The sequence below is a fragment of the Peromyscus californicus genome, unplaced genomic scaffold (assembly GCF_007827085.1).
Source record: "Peromyscus californicus insignis strain IS unplaced genomic scaffold, ASM782708v3 Scaffold_22__1_contigs__length_63687245, whole genome shotgun sequence".
Classification (NCBI taxonomy): domain Eukaryota; kingdom Metazoa; phylum Chordata; class Mammalia; order Rodentia; family Cricetidae; genus Peromyscus; species Peromyscus californicus.
In genome coordinates this window covers 25,732,741-25,756,314 of record NW_026294525.1, presented here as the reverse complement: position 1 = coordinate 25,756,314, position 23,574 = coordinate 25,732,741, and the positions used below count along the sequence as shown (strand labels likewise).

The 23,574-nt window shown below is 41.4% G+C and overlaps 1 protein-coding gene across 1 annotated transcript in view; it reads right to left on the bottom strand.

Annotated features, from left to right (window-relative positions):
* Txlnb (taxilin beta) overlaps positions 1-23,574 on the bottom strand; it is a 42,325-nt gene that overhangs the window by 5,568 nt on the left and 13,183 nt on the right. The window contains exons 4-8 of the mRNA XM_052751101.1: positions 20,410-20,580; positions 12,864-13,058; positions 9,821-9,940; positions 7,050-7,124; positions 1,608-1,700 (exon numbers count right to left, since the gene is read on the bottom strand). Of these exons, the coding sequence (XP_052607061.1) occupies positions 1,608-1,700; positions 7,050-7,124; positions 9,821-9,940; positions 12,864-13,058; positions 20,410-20,580 (654 nt within the window). The remainder of the gene's footprint in view (positions 1-1,607; positions 1,701-7,049; positions 7,125-9,820; positions 9,941-12,863; positions 13,059-20,409; positions 20,581-23,574) is intronic.

Here is a 23,574-nt window from a genome sequence, read left to right as displayed (position 1 = left end):
TTCTTTTTTAATTTTTATTTCAGTTATTTTGAGAGTAGGTTTCATTCTGTAACCCTGGCTGGCCTAAACTTGCTATGTAGACCAGGCTGGCCTGGAACTCACAGAGATCTGCCTGCCTCTGCCTCCTGAGTGAGTGCTAGGATTAAAGGGGTGTGCCTGCAAGCCTGGTTACATGCTTGCTTCTTGGCGAAGTTATCTGAGGCACCCACTGAGGCCAGAGGCTGAGCCCAGACTATCAGTTCTTGCTCTAAGAGAAGATAGATGAGTCTTGAATGGATTTTTTTTTTTTTGGATCATATGTTAGCCAGATTAGGCAATTATAAAGCTTAAGTGGTTAACTTTAATAGTTTCATAAAAGATATAGGACCATATTGAGAGTTACACAAACATGCATACCAGGTTTTTGTTGTTGTTGTTGTTGTTTATCTGGGAATTACTGGGTTAACTAATATCCATAAATGAATTTCAGATTAAAAACACTTAATATCCTAGTCTCAAAATATGCAATTTTGAAATAAAATTCTAATCTTTTAACTCTAGAATTAAAAAAAATAACTAATGGATACATCTATTCAGAACCAAGAAAACTAACTTAACAAATGTTAGTGTAAACGTTACATTATTTCAATAAAATAGATTTTGAAAGATGCTTCTTGCACTTATAATTAATGCCAGTGCCTGTTCACAAAAGTATGTGTGTGTGTGTGTGTGTGTGTGTGTGTGTGTGTGTGTGCACACGAGCGTGCATGCTGGCCCATGAGCTAACAGAGTATTTTCCTGTTTTCACTTTCCATATTGCTAGAGGCATTCTAGGATCACAGATGTACCCCACCTCACTCAGCTTTGAACATGGATCCAGGAATCTAAACTCTGGTCACCAGGCTTGTACATCGAGTGCTTTCACCCTCTGCCCTCAACGACAGAAGGCTGGTGCTGACTGTCCATTGGGAAGATACTGTTCTGAATAGAATGTTAATGCTCTGTCCATCGGTAACATTTGTACCTTATGTTTGGAAAAGACTTGCACAAACTTTTAATACATTACTTTATGTGAACTCCACAGCTTTGTGAGTTATGCAAATAATATAATATCTCAGTTTACAATAAGAAAAATAGAAGTTGAGAGGTAAGTAAATAGCCCAACAGTACTTGGAGGATAGTTATAAATTCGGTATTTGAACTTACTCTTTTATTTTCTTATTCAGAGCTCAACAATTATATTACAATTATGGGAAGGAGTCTTATCAACTCTAACGTATTTTTAGGTATTTAAATGTTTGTTTTGAACATTAGAAAGTGGGACTTTTTAACTTAATGCTAACTTCTGTCCTTTTTAAAGCTAGATAGCAAGAAGAAAAATATTGTTCATTCTGGTAAAAATGTATCCTAGCATTTTGGGGCTGTTGATCAGATTAATTTACTGGAAAATTTTTAAAAGACAAAAAACAACAACAAAAAAACCAACCCACTGAAAGTCTCATTCCTGCCTATAAAAATTTCCATGTATTATGAAATTCATTGAAGTATCTCAGCCAGAGAAAAATGAATGCAAAGAGTTGCCTGTCAAAACAAAAATATGTCAATCCTCATGGATACGCAATACTCACTTTATCCATTTCCTGCTTGAAAGTGGCAAACACTTCATTGCTTTTTGACAGTGTGCTCTGGAACTCCTCAAACCTTCCTGAGTAGAGGGTGAGCTATAAACAGAGCAAAGAGTACATCTATTTTAGGGCTGCTTTCAGAATGCTTCCAGAAAAACAAGATGTCATTGTTCATTATTTGAGGAAAAGAAAATGATTTAAAGGTATTCTCAATACAGGGTTAGTCATATGTTTGGTTATTGTTTTTACTACAATGTCAACCTAGCTTGGTGAACATGATTGAAATTTTTCATTTAAAAATTGTGTGTGAGTGTCTGTGTGTGTCTGTCTTTAGGTGTCTTCTAAAGCTCTCCAGCTTACCGTTTGAAAGAAGGTCTCTTGGTGAGTTTAGAGCCCGCCATTTTAGCTGCACTGACTGGCCAGGAAGGCCCAGGGGTCTCCTGTCTCTTCTACCCATCCATAGAAGAGATAGGCACTTGTCACCATGCCTGGCTTTTATGTGGGTGCTCGGGATTCAAACTCAGGTCCTTATTCTTTTACAGCAAGCCCTCTACCCACTCAGCTATCTTCCCAAACCCACCACATCCCCTCCCATCCAGTTTCTCCCTTATCCCACTCCACAATGTTTCCCTTCCAATTTCTTGTGCTCTATCTTTTGAAGAATCTATTGAATCCTCTTAATGTTGCCTAAAATTTTTTAAAGAAAAATAAAATGATAAGATCTATCATTACAGATTTATTACGTTTTAATTTTTATAAATATTTGTTAGTCACTGAACATACATATGTACCACATATGTAAAGATATTTATTTAGCACTTGGGTCATGCTTTTGAAATACTTGTACTCCTAATGGAAAGACAAACTCAATGACAACTTGACTATGAGATGTTCGATACAAATTACCAAGTCAGAACTTTATTTTCCTTGGATTTCCCATGTAATCAACTTTTACAACCTGAGATAATAAATAGCTGTATTCTTAAATTATGTACTTTTCCATGCCCCTGACCCAAGAGTAACACATATGTGTTTGTACATGTATTGTGATGATCATTTGCTGGAAACAGCAAATAGAGATCAAAATCAATCTTACACATGAATATCTCCCGTACATATTGAAAGGGGCCGTTGGATATTGCTTGATAGTATTTGTTTGTTTGTTATCTGAGTCAGTTGGGGTCAGCTGGGGTCAGTGACTTAATCCCTAAGCCTCTGTTAATGCTTTCTGTAAAGGCCTTTCCCATTCTTTCCCCAACTGACACTTTCTGTACTGTTCAATAATTACACAGCAAAGCCCTTCATTAGGGACAGACACAGGGACAGGGACAGATTCACAAGACAGTTTTCAGGCAGGCAACAGATTCAGACACATACAACAGATAAACCGTGATGACAGAAGACACAGGGAGTGTGAAGTGTCAAACCTGGGCTCACTGGGCTGGAGTGCTGGCTCAGAGGTTAAGCACTTAGGGTCACAACCAAAACGTCAGCTCTGGACTCACTCTTGGTTAGACAATAGCAAGGGGCAGTGCTTTGATCTCTTTCTTTCATGTGACACTAACGCAGCATTATTATTGACTCCAAGTTTATTTATTATTGCGTTCAAACTGATGCACTTGGTGACAATAGCAAAACAAATACTTTAAAATAGATATTTAGTATGTGGGGGTGTGTGTGTGTGTGTGTGTGTGTGTGTGTGTGTGTGTGTGTGTGTGCTTACACATGTGTGCCTGTGCATGCATGTGTACGTGTGTGCGTGCATGCGTGTGTGTGTGTGTGTGTGTGTGTGTGTGTGTGTGTGTGTGTGTGCATGTGTGTGTGCCTTACTCATGTGACACAGCATGCATTTGGAGGTCAGAAGAAAACTCTCAGGAATTGCCTTTTCTCCTGGCATATTGTGAGAGGATGCTATGGAGCTAACTTAGGTTGTCATATTTGTGCCAAGAACTGGGTATTTCTGCATTGTCTCCTTTATTTTTTTTACTAGATTATTTCAACTGACCATTTTGTTTTGCTTTGTTTAAAAATTAAATTTTGTTAACACACACACATAATTAACCACCCTAACCTGTTTGAAGTCTACAGATCAATCTTGTTACGCTCACATTACTGAACAGCCAGTCTCCAGAATATTTTCACGTTGCAAAATGGAAACCATGCACACATTCAACAACTCCACAGACATCAAACAACTTCTTGTATCCTCCTCCTTCAAGTGGTCAGGTTTTAACATTCTCCTTTTCTTTCTATTAGACTGCTTGGTCATAGACAGTACAGTTTGTGTGGCTTATCAATCGCTCGGGTAGCCAGCACCAATGTTATCTTATTCTAACTAAACTTTCATACTTCTCATTTCCTTAGTGGATATTTATACTATGGAGTTGGCCTTCTATTAGCATGTTGACACATTGTGTGTTTGATTTGATGGGAGCTATTTCCACTTTTGCTTTGGGATTTCAGAGAAGTGTGGAAAGGCTATCCAGAAGTCTTGCCAGGGACAGAAATAGAAGTGTACTACTCCATGGTTAAAAGTAACAAAAATTGCTGTAATATATCACCTTAAAACTGGCCAAGGGGTTCACTTTTTGTTTTTAAATTTTTGTTGTTGTTGTTTTTATATTCGGTTGTGTTTGGAGGTTCATGCATGCCTTGTGCATCAGTGGAGGACAGAGTCTAACTTCCCAGGCTTGGGAGTCAGTTCTTTCTACCAAATGGGACCGGGGGATCATCAAGCTTGGCAGTAAGTGCCTGTACCCACTGAGCCATATCAAGCTGGTCCTCATGTATTCCTTTAACTGAACACCGAGTTCTAGTTAAGAGCAGGAAATGGAAGGCACTGTGCCTAGAAATTGCCTCAATATGACCGTGAGACTTGACATGGAGGCAAGTTCTGTCCCAGAGTTGTTGCAGAGAGCTCTCCCCTCATCTAAAGATAAGGAGAGGATATCTGAGTCTAGAGACTATGATTATACTGTTAACAGTTTACTCCTGATCTTTCCCCTTGGGTGGTATTTTGTGTCTGAGCTCTCGGATACTGCTGACATTCTATGTTTGCTACTGTCCTCATCCTTACTGATCTGACGATGCTCTGTTAATGACCTGACAGTTGTATCTAACTGCTCATCTACGACAGCAGCTCTATTGCCTCAGTTTACATAACTGAACGCCTGACACCGCTTTCCTAAGTGGGAAACATGTTCCTAACTCACCAGTGTTGTCTTATGACTGATAGTGACTTCAGTCTAGGAAAATGAGCAAACTGCCCTTGGCATCTTTCTTGCTCAGGTCTTAAAAATGGGCATCAAGGCCTTAACTTCCTGGTGTTGCTGCTCCTTTCAGGACAATTAGAAACAAGAGGAGTATGTGAGTAGAATTCGCTTGCGTAAGTTGGACAGGGTCACACAGCATCTCCGTGTAAAGAGCCAGTACTCTGATCTCAGTACCTGGACTCATTCAGGATCAGTGGGTGAGTGAGGAATTAGAAATGCCTGGTAGATACTTCTCAAGTTTGAATGGGTAGAGTTGAGAAATGGTATCACATCTTTATACTTTTCTTTCCCACACCATGGAGCTCCCAGATCCTTGGTTCTATCGAGATGGTTCAGTCAGTAACGTGCTTGTTATGCCAGCGTGAGGATCTGACTTTGGATCCCCAACACCCACCTTAAAAAAGCCAGGCACAGCAGTGGGATCTAAGCACCAAAGGACTGGAAACAGGAGGCCATGGGTGGGGCTCTCGGGCCAGCTAGTCTGACCAAGCTACATAGCTCCAGATTCATTTCAAGATGAATCTCAAAACGTTAAGGTGGGTGGTGATTAAAGATACATGATGTTGACTTTTGGCCTCCACATATTCATGTGCAAATGTATACACACACACACACACACACACACACACACACACACACACACACAAACACACACACACACACACACACACGGACACGGACACGGACACGGACACGGACACGGATACAGACACGCCACATAGACACATCCTGGACTCTGATGGCAACTGAACAAATCACTCTCGAGGCTAGACTCTAATATCGATCTACTCTTTTCAAGTTCATGATCTTCCTTTAGTGAAGCGATTTCTCGTAGACAATGTGAATAATGACTTGCTTCAGATACTGTCCATTGTTTCTCTCGAGCTCTGTGCTGTTAGTGAGCAGAAATGGACCACAGGCTCTGGCTTGACTCTCTGGGTTTTCTCTATCCCTAGACGGTAGAGTCACACCTTTTCCCCCACTATCCACAGGTTAGAGACCCACCACGGCTTGATGCTCCTGACACCATGATGTGATGGGTTCTACAATTCACTCAAAGGTGATCTCAGGATCTAATTAGTTTGAAAACTTTTCTTGAATGTTTTCAAAGAATAGATTCTATTGGGGGAAAACAATTTTCCATCACATTCTCTGGACACATTGCCTACATATGCCTTAGGAAGACTGTCTGCGACAATGCCACCTGTATGTATGCTTGCTGTAACTTGTTATCTGAAGTTTACTCTTGATGTATTTTACAGTGAACGGTAGTTGTTGAATTTGTTCATTCCTATAGGAAGTATGTACCTTTTATTTTTTATAATTAGTAGGATTTTATAGTCAGTTCATAAACATTTACAGTCTCAATGCCAACATAGAAGGTTTCTGATGCCCTCACCTTGCATCCATTTTCTCTGTGAACTCACCATCCCTCTAGGACTTGGGCAGTTCTAACAGCAGGCCAGAGTCCCTCTGTGGCCTATGACAGGGAATGTTTCCCAGGAGGGCCAGAACCCCATGCCAATGGGGAAGAGAGATAGATAGATAGGCCTGCCTTTTCCACAGAGCCAGCTGTGGCAGGAGGCTATATTTTTGAGCCTGAAATGGGACCTCTAGTAATGTGATCAAAAATAATTCCAATGACACCTGAAGCCAACTCGGAAGGATTCCGATTTCCCCACCACTCCCAGTCACTCCCTATTGACAAGGTCAGTCTCTGACAGCACAGAAACCCGGCCTCCATTTTTCTCGTCTTCTTCGTATTAGCGACACTATCAACATGTGAAGGCTGTTCAGGATTGACCATTATAAATGGTGCTTCCGAACAGTTTTACATTCCTTCTCCCCTTAGCCGGGCAATGGGTCAGGTGACAGAAAGGAAATGTGACAGCGAAGTGGGAAGCTGGACATTAGCTTGCTGTGACTGACCGCCTTAATGGCATCATTTGTCTGCAGACCCTTGGCGACAAAACGTTGGTACGCATCCTTTCTCTTGCATAGACCTAATAGACTCTATTTTCTATAGATACAATAAACGTGAAGTTGGCCATGTCTCATCTTCTCCCCATGCCCCGCCACCTCTAAAGCTTTGTGCAGGGAATCTTGGGTCCCAGCCCCTGGATACCAGAAGGAGGCTCCCCCAGCCCCCCACGTGCTGGTCCCCCCACTTCACCTGAGCCTGCAACACTGTCTCCTGCTCCTTCAGCACTTTGGCCTGGAGTTTCCATTCTGCTGCCTGGTTCAGCAACTGTGAGAAAAGAGAGTGAGTGTATGGGGAGAAAGTCTAACTGGTTTAAAATTGACATTTGTTCGCCGTATACAGATAAAACTAACCTTCTTCTTACACCCCTTTCCCTTAAGTATGTTTTTGAGGGGAGACTTTTGCAAAATATAAGTTAACAAAGTTAAAGTTGATAAAATAATTAATTTAACGGGTTTGATTCCCATAGAAACTAGTGGCTTTAATGAAAAAAAAAATTAAGCATCCAAATCAAGTATCAATCACACAAAATCTAACCTCTCACCAGTCCCATTGGTGAAAAGCTTCCCTAGCAATTACAGGAGCTTCCCAAGCAATCCTCTCCCACCACCATCATCAACCTGAGCTTGAACATCTCTAGACTCTCCCTCCTGGGCCTGGGTGTGTGTGACTGATCCATTATATTAGCATATAGTCTCCAACACAGCACACAAGATGCCTTAAGAAATACACATTCCCTTTTTTTTATCCCTGGTTCTTGACACAGCAGTTCAAATGTGTCTGACTCTCCTTAGGGAATCACTAATGGGTACATTCCCCTTTGGAGAATATAATCTAGGATGTAGAGGGCATGGTTGAAATCTGTGCTTTTCCAACACCCAAGATGCTATGGCTATCAGTGACCCAGGCAGCACATTTGAGAAACAGAGAAGTTTGACGGGTTGCTCTGAACTTTCCCTCTGGTCCTAAGAGTCCTCGTCCTTCTTCTCCCACAAGGAAGCCTTTCTTATGTAACCATGGCCTTTAGACAGGGTTGAGCTGGGAGCAGATGGGTAAACGTGTTTTAACTTAAGATACACATTTATTTGTCAATCCGTTTTGATGTACATCTATAGTCTTAGGTTTGGATCTTCTGGTCAGAGCTCAGAAGGGTTTTTTGTTTTTGTTTTTTAAATAAAAGTCATGTCTACAATGTACCATGAGAATTCTAGTTGTTGACTTCCAGATAGTTGTGCAGTGGCCTAGAGATAGTAGGAAAGTATACACTGTTGGTCTTCAGAGAGGCCCAGGACACTGTGGAGTACCAGACCTGTAGGCCCCTCTGGCCATCTGAGGATGTGGTAGAGGAGTGCTGGGCCACGCTTTAGGAGTCAGCAGTGGCAGCCTGTTGGATATATCCAAATTATTCTGTTTGCCTGGAGAAACCTCCAGTTTGGACTTGATAGCTCACCAGAAGTGAGAACTGGGAGTGGGGTGGGTGGGGATGAGTGAGGGTAGGTGGGCTTTGAGAACTAGGAATGAGGGTTTGTCGTCCACATTTACTTTTTTCTGTCATATTTGAAAACTGGTTACTTAGCCGTTGCTATGCTAACAAATTAAGTGACTCTTGCCTGGTTTCAGCTGAACAGAAAGCTTCTGGTCAGAGGGTAAGTGGCATCATTTGAGTAACTGGCCTTACAGCTAACTGTCTCACAGCCCTCTCAGCCTTCACACACACACACACACACACACACACACACACTTCCTCTCTTCCTCCAGCAACTGGGGCACGTTTCCACGCAGCTGAAACACACCTCTGAATGTGATGCAGTGTCACAGAGCGCTTAAGGCTGGGGACAGATGCGTGTGGTTCTGAAACATATCGCTTCCCTTAGCAGTGTGAAACCTTAAGCTGTGTGTCCTCTTTGAGCCTCAGTTTTGACATCTGCGCAATGGCCCTGTAACTTTTGGTGGTTCCTTGGAGAGCAATAAATACCACCATTCAGTTTCTTAAATCCCAGACTCAGCAGTCAGCCTTGGTAGCACACACCCCCCTCCACACTGTCATCCTCTTTGGACTGATGGCTGCTTTTACTTTGAAGTAACTGTTCCCTGTCTCCACCTCTTCTTTTCAGCTGCCACCCTCCTAATCCACGTCATCATCACATCGCCCATGGATTGTGCTGGGAACCCCTGCCTTTTTTTTTTTTTTTTTCTAGTCCACTTTCCACTCAGGGGCCACATTAACCTGTACATATGGGGAGCCAATTGGGTCAGCTCCTTTCCTAAAACTCCTCAGTCATTTCCCATTATATTTGGAATAAAACCCAACCGCCTCTCTTAGCCCTACGAAGCTGCACAGTTGGACCCCAGTTACCCCCACACCTTGAACATTTCTCCACTTGCTCCACCTTCTCTGACCTTCCCCTGAGTGTGGAGCACGCCGTGGTGCGTCTAACATCAAGCCTCGTCACTGACAAGATGCCACTGCTGGAGAAGACTCCCATGAGGCAGGTCCCCACAAGGCAGAACTTGGCTGCTACGTCATCCCTGCCTGTCCCGATCACTCTGTCCCTCCCGCTTCAGCCCCATCTCAGTTCTTCCTTGTTTGCCTCAGAACTTACTATCATCTAAATATCCTTCCTGCTTTGCGTGTTACGGCTCGTCTCTTCCCACTCAGCCTCTAATCTGCCTGGTAGGAGATGGCCCTTCTCTGTCTTATGCACAGCGATAATCTAGCATCAAATGCTCTCAGCAGATAATAGGCACTTGAGAAACACTTGTCGAGTGTGTTGAATGACTATTTTGTGTGAACAATGGCCGAGGCCCCGTGTCTCCTACTGGGCTAGCGCATTGACTTCCCCATAGATGCATGGGCTTGTATGTGAGTGGAGTGGTCTTCTGCCGGGGTCAGATAGCTTTCCTAGAGGGCCCCCCGACAGAGGGGTGGATTGCATCTGCACGCGGATGGAAAGGGTAAATACATATTCCTTTTCCCGCCGGTGACGCTCCTCCGCTTCCTGCATCAGCTCCTGAGCCTGCTCGAGTTTCGCGTCCACCAGCTTCTGCTGCAGCTCTCGGTGCTTAAATATCTTGTCCAGATGCTGAGGGAAGAGGACGCAGAAGAGCCAGGCTTAGGATCAGTGCTTAGAAATGCAGAAATGGAAAACGACTCCCATGAATACGGATTTCCTAGTTTTCAGCATTCTAAGGAACCAACACTCTGGCCTCACTGAAGACTTTCTATTAAAGCCATAAATTGGTGAGAGCCACCCCCCCCACACACACACACTTTGCACTATTCAGAGGGAGCTTCAGAAGGTGGAGGTGCCAGAGGTCACCAGCACTAATGCCTAAAGGCACCAACATGATTTTTCTCAATTTGGTAGTCAGTTGGTATGAAGATATTCATTAGGCCAGACCTCCCAGACAATGCTCCACTGTACTCAGCTTGGTATTATGGCCCTTTTCATGACTGTACAACCTCTTTTTGGTGGTGGGGGGGGTTGAGACAGGGTTTCTCTGTGTAGTCTTGGTGCCTGTCCTGGATCTCGCTCTATAGACCAGGCTGGCCTCAAACTCACAGAGATCCACCTGGCTCTGCCTCCCGAGTGCTGGGATTAAAGGCATGCACCGCCACTCCCCCGCTGACTATACAACCTCTTTTAACCATAAAAATGAATATAATGTGTCATGGTGAATTCTCTGTGTACCTTCTCAAGAGTTGTAACAAAGCCTTGGAGTACCAGCATGTAGTCCCTAGATGTGTGGGACCGAGGCCCAGGCCCCTGAATGCTTTGCTGACTTTGTTTGATGCTAATGTAGTTTGGATCTGAATGTCCCCTCAAAGGCCTAAATGTGAAATGCTTAGTATCCAGCCTGACACTATTGGGAGGTGGTAGAAAATTCTAGAGGTGGGGCTTGCCAGGAGACCCTCTAGTCTTTGGCAGTTGGTACCCTCCCTTTCCAGCTCCCATGAAGTGAGCAGCTTGGCATCACCACACCTCTCTCACCATGATGATGTGCTGCTTTGCCATAGGCCCCCAAAGTGATGGGGTCACTTGCTTCACATCTGTGAGCCAGGGCAAACCCTTTTCTTGACGAGCTGAGTGTCTCAAGTATTTCTTAGAGTAAAGGAAAGCTGAGGAAAAGAGAGCTGAAATGACCTGGGCTCATTGATGAGCTGATAAGCAGTCATTCTCTGGACCTCCACATCTGGACCTGTCGACCTCTGTTTCAAGGGTGTCCTGACTGATAAGATGCCCCATCAGAAAGGAGACCTATGAAATACTGGATTGGGCTTTACACAGAACCAGTGCTGGGAATGTACAACTGGTATTCCAGGCCATTCCCGGCTGAGCTTTCTCTGAGGAGAACAGACATTTTCCCTTTGGCTCTTCCTTTCTTCTTTACTCTTGTATCCTGGATGGACTCGAACTTGTGAGAAGAGATGGTAGCTAGGCGTTATGGCTTGCTGTGAGGGCTTTCCTGATTTACCATTGTTTTCTTGATAAAATCTTAACATATTGCCAACCCAGATGCTTGCTGTCTCATTAATGTGAAATACTCAAAATGAAAATCTTTGTGACCGGAAGTAGTACCATCTCCAGGCCACTCTTACATAAAATGTGGAAAAGGTACTGTAGTGGCCAATATTGATGGTTAGATGGGGTCCAGAATCAGTGGGAGAAAAGCCTCTGTGCAAGCCTATGAGGGACTGTGTACATTTGGTTAACTTCTGGGCATGCCTGTGAGGGACTGTGTACATTTGGTTAACTTCTGTTCAAGCCTGTGGGAGACCATCTACATTTGGTTAACTTCTGTGCAAGCCTGTGGGGGACTGTATATATTTGGTTAACTTCTGGGCTTGCCTGTGAGGGACTGTCTACATTTGGTTAACCTCTGGGCTTGCCTGTGAGGGACCATCTACATTTGGTTAACTTCTGGACTTGCCTGTGAGGGACTATCTACATTTGGTTAACCTCTGGGCTTGCCTGTGAGGGACTGTCTACATTTGGTTAACCTCTGAGCATGCCTGTGAGGGACCGTCTACATTTGGTTAACCTCTGGGCATGCCTGTGAGGGATTATCTAGACTGGATAGGTTGATTGAGGTGGGAAGACCCACCTTAATTGTGAATTGTGCCATTTCATGGCCTGGGCCCCTGGACTGAATGAAGATAAGAGACTGAGCTGAGCATGAGAATCCATTATTCTCTGTTTCCTGTCTGTGGACCCAGTGGTAACCAGCTGGCTACCTGTTCTGGTCACAATGCCTTCCCTTCCCACTACCATGCCATGATGAAATAATCCTTCAGAGCGGTAAGCCAGAATCTACCCTTCCTTCCTTACATTGTTGCTTGTTAGGTATTTGGTCACAACAACATATAAAGTGACTTATATAGATAGTGTTTTCTGTTTGATAGTAAAATCAATAGTAAAGTATACTACCTAATACATTGCTTGACACAAATTAGGCACTAAATAAATGATATTATAATTATTACATTATTAATACTAGTATCAGCTTGTTAACTGAGATGACATGGGGATCCTAATGAAGAGAGCAGAATTATCTTTTGTCTTCATGGAAAGGATTTTTAAAGGACCAAAGTGTTGTGCGGGAGAACTGTGCCCACAGCCTACCACTTTAGGTTTACTGCTTTTATTTTGAAATGAGTTCAGCCAGGTGTTTTGTAGGAGTCTCTGTTTTTATTTTGGTTAGTAAAAGAAACCCAGTCTTAACTATTAATCGGTTTGAGAGGGCTGGCCATGAATTGTTTCTTTTGTTTGTTTGTTTTGTTTTTTTGAGACAGGGTTTCTCTGTGTAGCTTTGCCACTCCACAGCCCACGCTGGTCTGGTCTCGAACTCACAGAGATCCACCTGGCTCTGCCTCCTGAGGGCTGGGATTAAAGGTGTGCGCCACCACCGCCCTTCCATGAATTGTTTCTTAACCAAGTTCTTCACATCTACAGCTCAGATCTGGGCCTGTGTACAGTTCTGCGAGCTGTTTGATGTGGTTCTCACCTCTTCTCTGAGCTCGTACTGGTCGATGATGCTTTTCAGTTTTTCGGCGAGCTCTGTGTTCTCCTGGCAGAGCTTCATATTCCGCTCACTCTGTTGCTCTATCTGAGTCTGGATATCTGTCAGGGTAGTCTGAAAATGACTCGTGATCTCTTTCCTCTTCTCTTCCTCCTCTCGTGCCCGCTGGAGGGTTTCCTCCTGTGGATGAAGAGCAGAACATTTTGTGCTGGTTTAGAAGTGCCATGGTTTAGAGAACTCGGGGTAAGGTCGGCGAAAGGAGCAGTGTGCAGAGTAAGTGGGATGTTTCTTTTCAGCTCTCTACAGCTAAAGTTGCCCAATCCCCAAATAAATGAATGAACAGGTTTCGGCTGTGAGTGCCGTCCCAGGCAGTGGCTGTGCTCAGTGAGCAGGCTTCCTTTAAAATGGCAGTGGCCTGCTGAGTGAATGGCCAGCAGTGACTTCTGACAGACAGTCACATAGTCACACAACTTTGATCTCTTAGATGTGGCCTGGAAAAAAGGATTTACCTAGTGATGGGACACAGATCATGAGTTGTTTGTCTGGTGTGTGTGTGTGTGTGTGTGTGTGAGCACTATGGGGTGGAAAGCAATAGATGTAATATTACTCTATGAAACCATGGAATACAAACCACATAGTTGTATCACCCAGATTTTTATAGAATAAGTGAGCATAATACAAATTGCTTTTCTTTCTTTTAGGTTTTAGTCTCTCTCTCTCTCTCTCTCTCTCTCTCTCTCTCTCTCTCTCTGTAGTCACATATGTGTAAGTACCCAGAGAGGCCAGAAGAAGGCGTCAGATCCCCTGAAACTGGAGTTATAGGTGACTGTCAGATGCCTCACATGGATGCTGGGAACTGAACTTGGGCCCCAAGCAAGTGCCCATAGTAAGAAAAATATATTATCAGGAAACTTTAATACAGCATTCAAAAATATAAAGGGAATCTTCCCAAATACGCTGGATGTTTTGTTTCTGGACAGAACAATTATTTTATGTGTCCCCTGGGATAATTAAAATACTTGCAGTATAAATTTTGAATTAGAAGGCAGTAAGTTTGAAATCGCCTTAACTCTAAAATGGTAACAATGAAACATGTTACCACCCACCTTACCACTTGTTACCATCAAGGAATTGGCAGTTTGCTTTTATATTATTTCTGTTCTCTTTTCTCTTACATCAAAACTCCACATTCATTGCTAACCACTAATCATGTGCCCAGATTCCTCTGTCTACATCAAGAGTTAGCTGTGTTGTAATTAATGTTCCTTTTACTCTTTTAGAATAAAGGGTTTGCTCTTGCTATATTATCCCAAAGATAGACATGTTTACACTGTTGAGAGATGATACACACATTTTCGGATTCCTTTCAGCCCTGGTTAATTGTTAATAGGAAAGCTTGCTTCATTGTTGGCAAGTAAAATTACCCTGCATTTAGTTGCCTACCAACTTCAGATTATGTAACAGGATTTAAAAAGAGAGAATTATTTTAGCAGAAGTAATTGCACAAGTCTTTATTAGGATAGAACAATATGATCAAAACAAAAACTGATCTGGAAAAATATATGCTCTGGAAGTATTTTAATTTATCGCTCATTTCCATGTTTCCTACATAATATCAACACATTGCCTAACTTGTTGGCCACTAGAATTGTAATTTCGTCATACTGTGGCTTCTCAGAGATGAAAGATACTTCCTAAAGACTATTTAAGATACTATTTATCTTTGTATACCAATTCTTAGTACATATATCACTAAAAATGATTGCAGCTATCAGTTAAAGAGTAACTGAACACACCTGTCAGAGTGATTGTCACCTCCTTGCTCCTGATATACTTACAAGTCCCCAAATCATGAATTATTGAACTACAGACCACGATCTTAATTTCATGTTCATTATGAAGATTCCATGTGTGAATAGGAAAAAAACCATGTCACGCTCTTGAGAAAGTTTGAGATTTTTCCAGATCTTAGTAACATGTGTCAAGCCACTCAGTTCTGGCTTATGAAATGGCAGCTTGAAGTTTGTACTACATGACCTCCCCCTCTCCCCTTGAAGAGGAGGAAGAGTACAAGGTCTTGTAAGGTAGTCCAGACTGTCTTTGAACTTGTGACCCTCCTGCCCCATCCTCCCAAATAACAACAATCCTAGCTATGTTGTTATTTCAACTAGGCAAAAAATAGTGTCGCTAAATGTCATGAAACTGAGTCCATTGATAAATAATATGCTGCGACTTGGACAATGTCTGAGATAATTTTTCAAATTAATCAAGTACGTGCGCAAAGTGGAAATTACTAAGACAAACGAGACTGAGAGACAAAAGGCTGAAAACAGCTTTGCAAGCAATGTTGTGTGTCTTAAAACTGATGCTGTGCCTGGCATATAATCCATAGGTGTTCAGTAAATGTTTATTTAATGATTAATACATTATTAACCTGTGTCCAGACACATGAGTAGCTTGGGCGGGATGATTTCTATAGTCCTTTCCACATTAAAATTCTTTGATGTTCTGTTAGCAAATACCACTTATTTCTTTACCAAAATCGTGTACCCTAAGCCACCTACGCACATTGTACTAGAAAGTTCTCTTTCAGTATAGTTTCAGGCTCGAATTTGCTCCTTTAAGTACTTACAAGGGTTGCAAAACAGGTACCTGGCCCAGACCTTCACTGGCCTTTTTCTAAATTATCCTAAATTGTTAAGGCTTGTGTTTGTGTTTCACTCACCGAGGAAAAACAAACTTTAGGAGGAATATAAATTAAAATGCATGGCGGTGGAGAGCCCTGACTACACATTTCTTTTATCCATGCCTTCCCAAGCCCCCTAAAGCATGGGCTTTAGAGCCAGGTAGTGAGGCTGCCCTACTAGCTTGGACAAAGAAGGCCAGGCCAAGTTTAGTCTTCTGCAAATAACATCTGTGGACTCTGGAGGCCAATTGGCACTTGATGTAATGTAAGTTTCTCACTCTCTCCCCTTTTAAACAGATTTTAGTTTGTAGGAAGACTTGGAAACAGAATGAGATGTGTTAAACTTCCCTAGGACATCTACCATCTTGCAGATAAGAACAAGAGTGTGAAATTCTGGGAAACTGTATAACCACTGAAAGATGATGAGAGGGAAGTTCCAAGAAAAGAGTCAGAGAGGGAGGAAAACCTGAGTTCTGTGGAGAAAATTCTCCAGTCTCTGAACAACATTGGTCTATACTTCTGCAGAATGGACATGAAGCAGTCCAGCTAAGGAAAAAATTGAACGGGCATTTGGTTCCAAGAGACAAAAATTTGTAGTTAAAGCTAACCATACTAACTGAATTGCAAATCGTCAATATTTTTCAGAAGAGTATAGTTAGGGTTTAGATAGGTACTGTACACTCCAAAAGCTTGTGTCTTGAAGATGTGTCCCTCAGACGACTGGGTTTTGAGAAGTGATTCTACCATGATGGTGCTAATTTCATCAGTGGATTAGTCCACGGATGCCTTCGTAGCTGAATCAGTTGTTCAGAAGTGGGGCTTAGTTGGAGGAAGTAGGCTCCTGGTGCGTGCTTTTGATGGCTCTGTCTTGTCTCTAGAGCCCTTTTCTGGGTCTTTCTGCTTCCTTGCCACCTTAAGGTGAACAACTTTCTCATCAGGTGCTCCTGACGGTAATGTTCTTCATCATGGCCCAGAAACAAGCATCAAGTGACCATGGACTGAAGTCTCTGAACCTGTAAGCCAAGTTAACCTTCTCCTCTTGTAAATTGATTTCTGTGAGGTGTTTTAATAGCATTGGAAGGTCAAATAACATAATAATGGAATCTAGAGTCTCCACATTGTCATATCATCTAGGATATTGTTGGCAATGACCTGTCATATGAAAACCCTAAAATTGGCACAGTATCAAAAGAAAGACAGTAGGCAAATAAACAGCTTGTTCTACAATGGCCCAGATGGGAAAATAACAGGAAAGAATTAAAAAATGGGTGTTATAAATTCTGTTCAGTGATGTAAAGGAAAATATTATCGCAATGAGTTAGAAACAGGAAGTCTCAGACAAGAAAAACAATCTATTAAATAAACAGGAGTCCTGGAATTTAAAACTCTGTAATTAGACATTTAAAAATCACTCTGTGGACCCAGAGCATAACAGAGATAACAAAGAAAGGACTGTGAAGTGGTCTGATCAGAGGATTGAGGAAGGCATGAAGGGAGCTGGGAGACAGTCACAAGGTTAACATGCATGCAATTGGACTCTCGGGGGAGGGGAAGGAGGAGAGCATGAATTAACAAATATATTTGAAGAAATAACACTTGAAAAAATTCCAAGTTTGGTAAAAAACAAAAAAAAAGCATACAGATACATAAAGCTGAGCAAAAACCAGATGAAATATATGTAAAGAAAACCTTTAGGGATTGGAGAGATAGCTCAGTGGTTTAAGAGCACTGTCTGCTCTTATAGAGGTAGATCTTGGGTTTAGTTCCCAATACCCACAGGGCAGTTCACAACCATCTGTAATCCCAGCTTCAAGGGATCCAACACCCTTTACTGACCTCTGTAGGTACCACATTCTTACATACATGAGGGGAAACACTCATAGCATTTTTTAAAGTTAAAAATAAAGAAAGCCATCAGTAGATATAAAGATTCTAAAAGTAAAAAGTCACTAGAAAGTCTTCGAGAATAGCCACAGAAAAATGACGTGTCATATGAGGAGAAGCAGCTCAGGTTACTGCTGTCATCAGAATTATGGAGGTCAGGATAAAAAGGAAGATCCATAAACAGATCCCATCAGCGGACAACTTCAATATCCAGTAATTACAGTTCTCAATTGGAAGACGGGAATAATGAATAGCTAAAAGGCATCTTAAAGATAAAGGCTGACTAAGAGAATGGATTGCCAACCGAGCTGGACTCCAACAGACCCTAACGGGGAGCTCTTTAGGCTGAGAGGAAATGGTGCCAGACAGGACGCTTAAGTTTTAGGCCAAATAAAAAAGAGATCAGGAAAGTCCAGTATCTGGGAAAAGATAAAAGGCAGTTTTCCTTTTCATTTTTCAAGGAATATAGATGATAATAAAGACAAAAAAACCCATTTTTTGAATGTGAATTGTCATCTCATGGGCTTTGTAAGTTCATATAATTGTATGCTTAGAAAATTCTAGCTTAAAGATAGAAATCATGGGACTTACTTAGCTTTAGTGTTTTTACATATATGATGCTGTATAATATTAACTCTATATAGACTAGGCATTTAACTAAAAATGTTGATTATAGCCATAGATTAACCACTGTAAATAATGCAGAGAGGTATAATTTTAAAATCTGGGAGATAAATTAAAAATGTAATTTAAAGAATCTTCACATTGGAAGGTATGAAAAAGTAGAGGAGCAGAAGACAGAGAGAGAGAGAGAGAGAGAGAGAGAGAGAGAGAGAGAGAGAGAGAGAGGTGAAACGTAAACAAGCAAACATGGTACCCACTGCTTAATACACTCGTATCAGTCATTATTTTTATGTGTTAATGGACTGGCACCCCAGTTAGAGGCAGATACTGTGCCTATGAAAAGAATCAATAGACAGCTTTATCCTGTCTTTATGAGCTGTATTTGTAGACCCACATGGGAAATGAGTAGATAAAAAGAGATATACTGTGCAAACAAGCAAACAAAAAAGGAAGAAAACTTCAGGCGCTGTATCGATGTCAAATAAAGTAAATATCAAGATAAAGATTATTACCAGGGGACGCTCATGATGATAAAATGACCAGTTATTCAAAAAGACAGAAGGTGAGCGTGACTAAAACTAACATCAGGGCTTCAAGAAACAAAAACTGATGTATTTGAAAGAAGTAAACCATTCCACAATTAATACTGGGATTATACTGACAGTTCCGAAGCTAGTTGTTGCTTATGGAATACTGCATGCACTGGTTTTTCATCAAGACGGAATATACATGATAGGCTCTACAAATTCAATATGCCCCAGCCCATGGGTAAATAATCAAAGATAGGTTAGTATTTTGAATTTGAATTCTTACTTTGACACCTCAAATATTCGTGGCTTTAAATGACTAATTAGAATCACTGAGTTTCCTTGTCAGTAGAGATCCGAACTCTCAGAAGGCCATTGTGCAGATCAAATGACATAACACACAGAGTCCTAAAGGGTCGAAGCCACACTCTTCTCCCCTGACATCTTTTCAATGACACATTCCCCACTCCATCTGGTTTAATTTCCGTTTCTTCCCTGTGTGACTTTGTAGAAAGACTGGAGTCTTTTGTAAACACAAAACACTACCCCATGAGTTGAAGATGATGCTCCCGTCTCCAGGTCCCCATCTAACCTAGACTTCTGGTTATTCCTAGTACAATCGTTGAAGAAAGTCCAGATGCCCGTCCTCTGGGACTTGCAGTGTGAGATTCACAGTTCATCGAACTGGCATCGCATTTCCCAAACATGACAGGATAATTGAGCAATGAGGAACCACACTATCTTTTCCTGCTCGCCAAAGTAGTTAATGATTTTAATGTTTGTTTTTTTTTAAAGTATCTCCTTGTAAACACATATAGTAATAACTTCCTTGCAGGAATATTGTCTGATTAACTACTGTGTGTCTCCAGCTTTGGAATCTACCACTGGAAAGGGGACTGTAGATGCAAATGGACTTATTTGAAAGAACCCTACATCTTACTTTTGAATGGAGCTGGTAATCAAATTAAATAAACTGCTAGGGACCCATGCTGTAACTAATGAAACCCATGCAGACATAATGAAGTGATCAGTCCATTATTTTTAAAATGAGTAATTAAGTCTTAAAGAGCTCTTCAGTGTTTTTCTAAAGTAGCTTCTTAGACAATTATTGACATTTTGGCTCTCCTCCTCACGTTAGCATGTCAATTAGCTTTGTATCTATGCCCTGTCATGTAGAATTCATTGAATAAAAATATAAAACATTGACTTTTTACAAATTTTTAAAGAGGAAACTAAGAGATGGAGAGATGGTTCAGAGGTTGAGCACTGGTGCTCTCCCAGAGGACCTGGGTTCAATTCCCAGCACCCACACGGCAGAGCACAACTGTCTGTAATGCTAATTCCTGTGCTGCCTTCTGGCTTCCTCAGGCACCAGGAACACATGTGATACACAGACATACATACATGCTGGAGAAATACCCAAACACATAAAGTAAAAATAAAAGGAATTAAATAGAAAATGAAGGACTATCTAAACAACCAATCAATCAAAACAAACAAAAAAAAACCTCAACCCAGCCAGCAAGGAAGAGGCATGACATTTATTTTACTCTGGGCCTACACTGCTGTCTTGTGTAGTTACCTTGCACATGAAATCTCATTTAGTTTTTCCCTTCCGAACGTACAATCAGATGGTTGGGGAACGACTCATGGAGATTAAAAACTTGAAGATCACAAATGAGCAAGTGGTATCACTGGTATCTGATTTCGCTGCTCTCTGGTGGTAACCTATGCTTTCTCCAGGTAGCAGAGGCCTGTGTCTGTGCAGCCCGCTGAGAAACGTGTCATTCCAAGCCAGGGTGCCACCTACCTTCAGTGTCTTGTTGTGCCTCTGGAGCTCCCGGCACAGACTCTCGAGTTTGCTCCGAGCCAGGATGGCTCGGTTGTGTTCACTCTGCAGCTGGTCCCTCTCCCTCTGGGTCTGTGCCTGCTGCTTCCGCAGGAGTCTTAGTTTCTTTTGCTCCGCGCGATGCTCATCCAGCTAGACGTGGGGGTGTAAGCAGCGAAGAAATCACAGGAATGTCTCTGAGGCTCACAAAAAAAAGAAGCTAAGCCAAAATACTTTCTGTATGGTTGTTTGGAACTCTTTCCATCATTATCTGCCACTCCTGGATCATGTATAGATATAGTTTGTAGAGTATGACATATATATATGTATGTATATATGATTTTCACATAACTATTACTTTTATTAGCCTCTTCTTTGACTTTTTTTTGTCATGCAATGTTTTCTTTGTTCCTGTCTAATGATGTCATCTAGTGCTATCCAAAAAAGAAAGATAGGCTTGAGAATCTGGGAACCGCTGGAGTTTATGGCAGCATCTTGTATGCAGACCTGCAGACCATGGCCAACAATTTGTTTGCTTGGCTCACATTTTCATTCTCATAACTCTGTCTGAAAATAAGCTAACGGTGACACTTTTAAAAATAGGAAAGAGAAAAACGGCCCCCTGGTAAACAGAAGATGGAGCTGTCTTATTTATAATTTGGGGCTTTAGATGTGGACCCTCTGGGTATGAGAAAGCATAATACCCAAACACAGAGGCCTTGATGGTGATGGTTTTTTACCAAAGCATTAGAAATAGCCACAACACAACAGAGTGGCACAAAAGAAAAATATTTATAACATTCCCTGCTGCCCAGCTCTGTCACCAACCTCTCTGTGGCTACAGTAAAGACATCACGACCCTTGTTTCTGGCGATCCAGATGTACTTTATTCCCATACTGTCCATGTTGGGATGCTAAAATATGAGCATAGGATTGCCAGATATGATACCAGATACTTGAGTAAATAGAAATTTCATATGTTAAGGAATAATTTTAGTATCAGTATATATTCCAAATATTGAATGGGCCATATTTTTACCAAAAATTGTTCACTATTTAAAATGTAAAGTTAATTGGATCTTTTGTCTTTATTTGCTAAATCTGGTAACATTATCCTAAGATCTTAGTTCTAATGGAAGAAGCATGGGAAACAACCTCCAGAAGCCACCAGACAGAGACCAGTAGACCAATGTCAGTTGAAACATCAGTGTGGCCACAGGCAAGCAGCAGACTTTGGTCTGGAATCATTCACTCTACTGAACTTGGTTTCTTTAGTGCCTGGGTGTTGCTTAAAGCAGGAAGGAGCTGGTTCTATTAATAGCCATATCGGCTAAGAACAAAAAAATCTCTGGGGAGCCAGTGGGTGCTTCTAGATGCCAGGTGTTCCTGGTGCCCCACAGAGCCTGACAGAAATGGATATACATTCCACGAGGATCTTGACCACATCTCAGTTTCCCTGCTTTGTAAGTCTTTTTGTTTGTCCCCTGAACTATTTGAAGATTGTCACACTTTCTTCAATTCCTATCTTGTTTTATTCCTTTTCTTTTACCATAACTATTAAAAACCCTCTTCAGATTGAGCCAAGAATGTGCACGTTTGATATTCTAAGTTTATACCCATGTGCAATTTCTACTTTTTAGAAATTAACCTTGGAAAAAGCAAACCATGTTACTAGAAATAATGATTGGCATTAAAATCCTTCTTGAAAAGCCAGTGAGCCTGCATTATGCATTTCTTATGCTGAACTTTTTCATTTTGTACCATAGTGATTAGACAAGGTAAAATGTCCCATGATTGTAGCAAGAGTTTTCTTCCTTGAAATTGATGTACTGTTGTTGCCATTATAGACTAGACTTTACTTTTGAAGAATAAGTCATATACCAAAACTTTTCAGGTTCATCACCATTGACAAAATGGAACATATTTTTGTATTGTGCAAAATCCTCCATATTATGGGCCCACCAACCTGGGCCCCTCTCTCTACTGTGTGGCAGTAACATACCTGACTGTGACAAGCAGAAATATCTCCAGGCAGAGACACCTAGTGCTCCTTGGTGGACAAGACTACAGCTTTATTTGTGTGTCCTGAAGCAAATATATACTTTATGTGCTTTATAGGTTGGAAGACAAATGATTTATGTTTTACCATATTTAATCTTTGGCTGTGTTATAAGATTGTGCACATTAAAATTTTAGCCAGATCTATTTTCCTTAGCTTTAAAATGAAAGACTCTGAGCTTCTTGCATTTTTTTAGTGTCTGGATGATTTTGTCTTCGAATGGTTCAGACTTCTGTGCTTATGTATGAATGCAAGGTTTTTTTTTTTTTTTTAATGAATGAAAGTGAGCATATTACAACCAAGTCAACCTCAACCCAGAGCTGGCTGTGAGGTTCAACAATTCATAGAGGCACAGTTCTGGAAATTTGTAACAGGTATATAGGATTTTATCTGAAATTTCTTGTTCTTTCTTCTTTGCTAAGTTAAAAATTAAATAAAAGCACCATTATTGCCAATGGCTAAATTAGAATTGTATTAATGATTCGTCTTAAGTATATAGAAGTTAAGAAAATTTCCAGAAAATATTTTCCTACGGCCATTTCTTAATGTAGTCATGAAGTATCCTTACTTATTAATGAACATGTCCTTATTTATTGATGAACACAATGGCGGATAGTATTACAGACTTCAGGCTCTGTGAGCATGAGTGAGCTAGAGTGGCAGTTTGAATTAAAGAATTGGAATTGACAATTTACTCCATATTAACCATTGTATTTCAGACATTTTCTATACTAATATCCTAATCAATGAGGGAGGAAATACACTTTTATCTCCAAGTAAATAATTAAAATTTTTCTTCCCTGGAAAGGAAATGTAGTTGGTCTTTTGGGTCAGTTTTCGAGAATAATCTTTTAGGTCTTAAAGTTTGTTATAGGGGATAAGACAAATGCTATAAGGCTTGAACTGGCTTATCTCTGTTGGGGTGATTGTCTGGCTATAACGGTGAGTAGGGAATTTCCTGGGACCAGCATGAAGAGCCCTGGCTCTTGGAGAAATCTCCCTCAGACTGGAGTTCTCCAGAGTCCTGCTGTGGCCATGTAGCACTGTGAGAGAGTGTCAGGTGCCAGTCAAAGATACTTCCTAGTCAT